Source organism: Tachysurus vachellii, chromosome 9, assembly GCF_030014155.1.
Source record: "Tachysurus vachellii isolate PV-2020 chromosome 9, HZAU_Pvac_v1, whole genome shotgun sequence".
Classification (NCBI taxonomy): domain Eukaryota; kingdom Metazoa; phylum Chordata; class Actinopteri; order Siluriformes; family Bagridae; genus Tachysurus; species Tachysurus vachellii.
In genome coordinates, this window is record NC_083468.1 from 571,765 (window position 1) to 574,264 (window position 2,500).

The 2,500-nt window shown below is 47.0% G+C and overlaps 1 protein-coding gene across 2 annotated transcripts in view; it reads left to right on the top strand.

The window, feature by feature from the left end:
• kcp (kielin cysteine rich BMP regulator) overlaps window positions 1-2,500 on the top strand; it is a 29,872-nt gene that overhangs the window by 9,178 nt on the left and 18,194 nt on the right. For both annotated transcript variants that reach the window (XM_060878781.1, XM_060878780.1), the window contains exons 9-12: window positions 321-405; window positions 767-846; window positions 958-1,043; window positions 1,223-1,313. In XM_060878781.1, the coding sequence (XP_060734764.1) occupies window positions 321-405; window positions 767-846; window positions 958-1,043; window positions 1,223-1,313 (342 nt within the window). The remainder of the gene's footprint in view (window positions 1-320; window positions 406-766; window positions 847-957; window positions 1,044-1,222; window positions 1,314-2,500) is intronic.

A 2,500-nucleotide genomic window follows, 5' to 3' on the forward strand; every position in this document is an offset into this window, starting at 1 on the left:
CACACAGTGTGTTAGAGAACATAAGTTCCTGAAAACCGCAGTAATCTAAACAGGTCCAAGACCGAGTTCTACATCACCATCAAAAAAATATCCGCTTTTTTAATTGTTTTTACTTGTTTCAATAAAAAACCTCCGTAAAAGAAACGTCATGAATCCAAAAATATATAAAGTATAAAATTGACCCTTTAATCCTCATCAACACTGTGAAGCCTTCTCTTTATCCTGTTTGTTTCTGTGCTGTGGATGTCATGCTTAATGAAGGTCTTATGAGGCTTCACATGCCTCGTCCTTTAGTCCTGACTGCTTTCTGTCATTTTCAGGAGGGACGAGTTGAATGTTCTACAGAGAAGTGTAACACCGAGTGTAGAGACACGACACATAGAAACAACAGTCCTTCCTGTAATCGTGAGTCAGACAGTCAGCGCTGTGTGTGTGTGTGTGTGTGTGTGTGTGTGTGTGTGTGTAACTGTGCTAAATGTAGTAAAATGAGTTATAAATCAGAAGTCTTTTACATTTTTGTGATCAACATTCTGATATAAAGTCGAACCAAAAAGTTCTGCAGTTATTTAAATTTTCTTCCTGATGGATTTGAGCTTCACAACAATATTTATCTCATGACCTGGAACTTAATTTGTGTAAAAAGGAAAATAGAACAAAGAGAAAAGCTACTAAAAGTTAAGTGTAATGATAATAACTGGACGCTGCAGCGCTGTGACGGCTTTGATCTTGTCTGATTATTACACTTTAATGCTGTGTGACTTTACAGGTTGTTCCCAGAACGGACAGATATTCCTAAACGGGGATCCGGTTCCCAGTGGAGATCGATGTAAGCAGTGTGTGTGTGAGGTGAGTCGAGTTCAACAGTGCTAATGTACAAAAATTCACACACACACACACACAACATAGTAATTAACACACTCACAACTGTTACTGTGTTTATGTCTTTGTTTGTCTCAGAATGGAGCTATTAATTGTAAGCCCCTCCCCCTCCCCACCCCTCACTGTGATCATCCAATCAAGAGGGACAAAGACTGCTTTCAAAAGTGACTGACACACACACACACACACACACACACACACACACACACACACACACACACACAAACACACACCACGCACGTTTATATTATACAGGAAAAGTGAGGCCACTGCTCCGTACTGACACTGTGTGTGTGTGTGTGTGTGTGTGTGTGTGTGTGTGTGTGTGTGTGTGTGTGTGTAGGTCTGTACAGTGTGATTATGAGTCAGAGGTGTATTCTGATGGTCAGCAATTTACCTCTAAGCAGAATCCCTGCTTGACCTGTCAGTGTTTAGTAAGTATGTTTATCCACTCAGACACACACTCCAGACACGTCCCACACATGTCCCACACACTCCAGACACGTCCCACACATGTCCCACACACTCCAGACACGTCCCACACACTCCAGACACGTCCCACACATGTCCAACACACTCCAGACACGTCCCACACATGTCCCACACACTCCAGACACGTCCCACACACTCCAGACACGTCCCACACATGTCCAACACACTCCAGACACGTCCCACACATGTCCCACACACTCCACACATGTCCCACACACTCCAGACACGTCCCACACACTCCAGACACGTCCCACACATGTCCCACACACTCCAGACACGTCCCACACACTCCAGACACGTCCCACACATGTCCCACACACTCCAGACACGTCCCACACATGTCCCACACACTCCAGACACGTCCCACACACTCCAGACACGTCCCACACATGTCCAACACACTCCAGACACGTCCCACACATGTCCCACACACTCCACACATGTCCCACACACTCCAGACACGTCCCACACACTCCAGACACGTCCCACACATGTCCCACACACGCCAGACACGTCCCACACACACCAGACACGTCCCACAAACTCCAGACACGTCACACACACTCCAGACAAGTCCCACACACTCCAGACATGACCCACACACTCCAGACACGTCCCACACACTCCACACAAACACACATCACACACATATCCCACACACTCCACACAAACACACGTCACACACGTCCCACACACTACACAGAAACACACGTCACACACACGTCCCACACACTCCACACAAACACACGTTCCACACACTCCACACAAACACACGTCCCACACACTCCACACAAACACACGTCCCACACACTCCACACAAACACACGTTCCACACACTCCACACAAACACACGTCACACACATATCCCACACACTCCACACTAACACACATCACACACATGTCCCACACACTCCACACAAACACACGTCACACACATATCCCACACACTCCACACAAACACACGTCACACACGTCCCACACACTACACAGAAACACACGTCACACACACGTCCCACACACTCCACACAAACACACGTTCCACACACTCCACACAAACACACGTCCCACACACTCCACACAAACACACGTTCCACACACTCCACACAAACACACGTCACACACATATCCC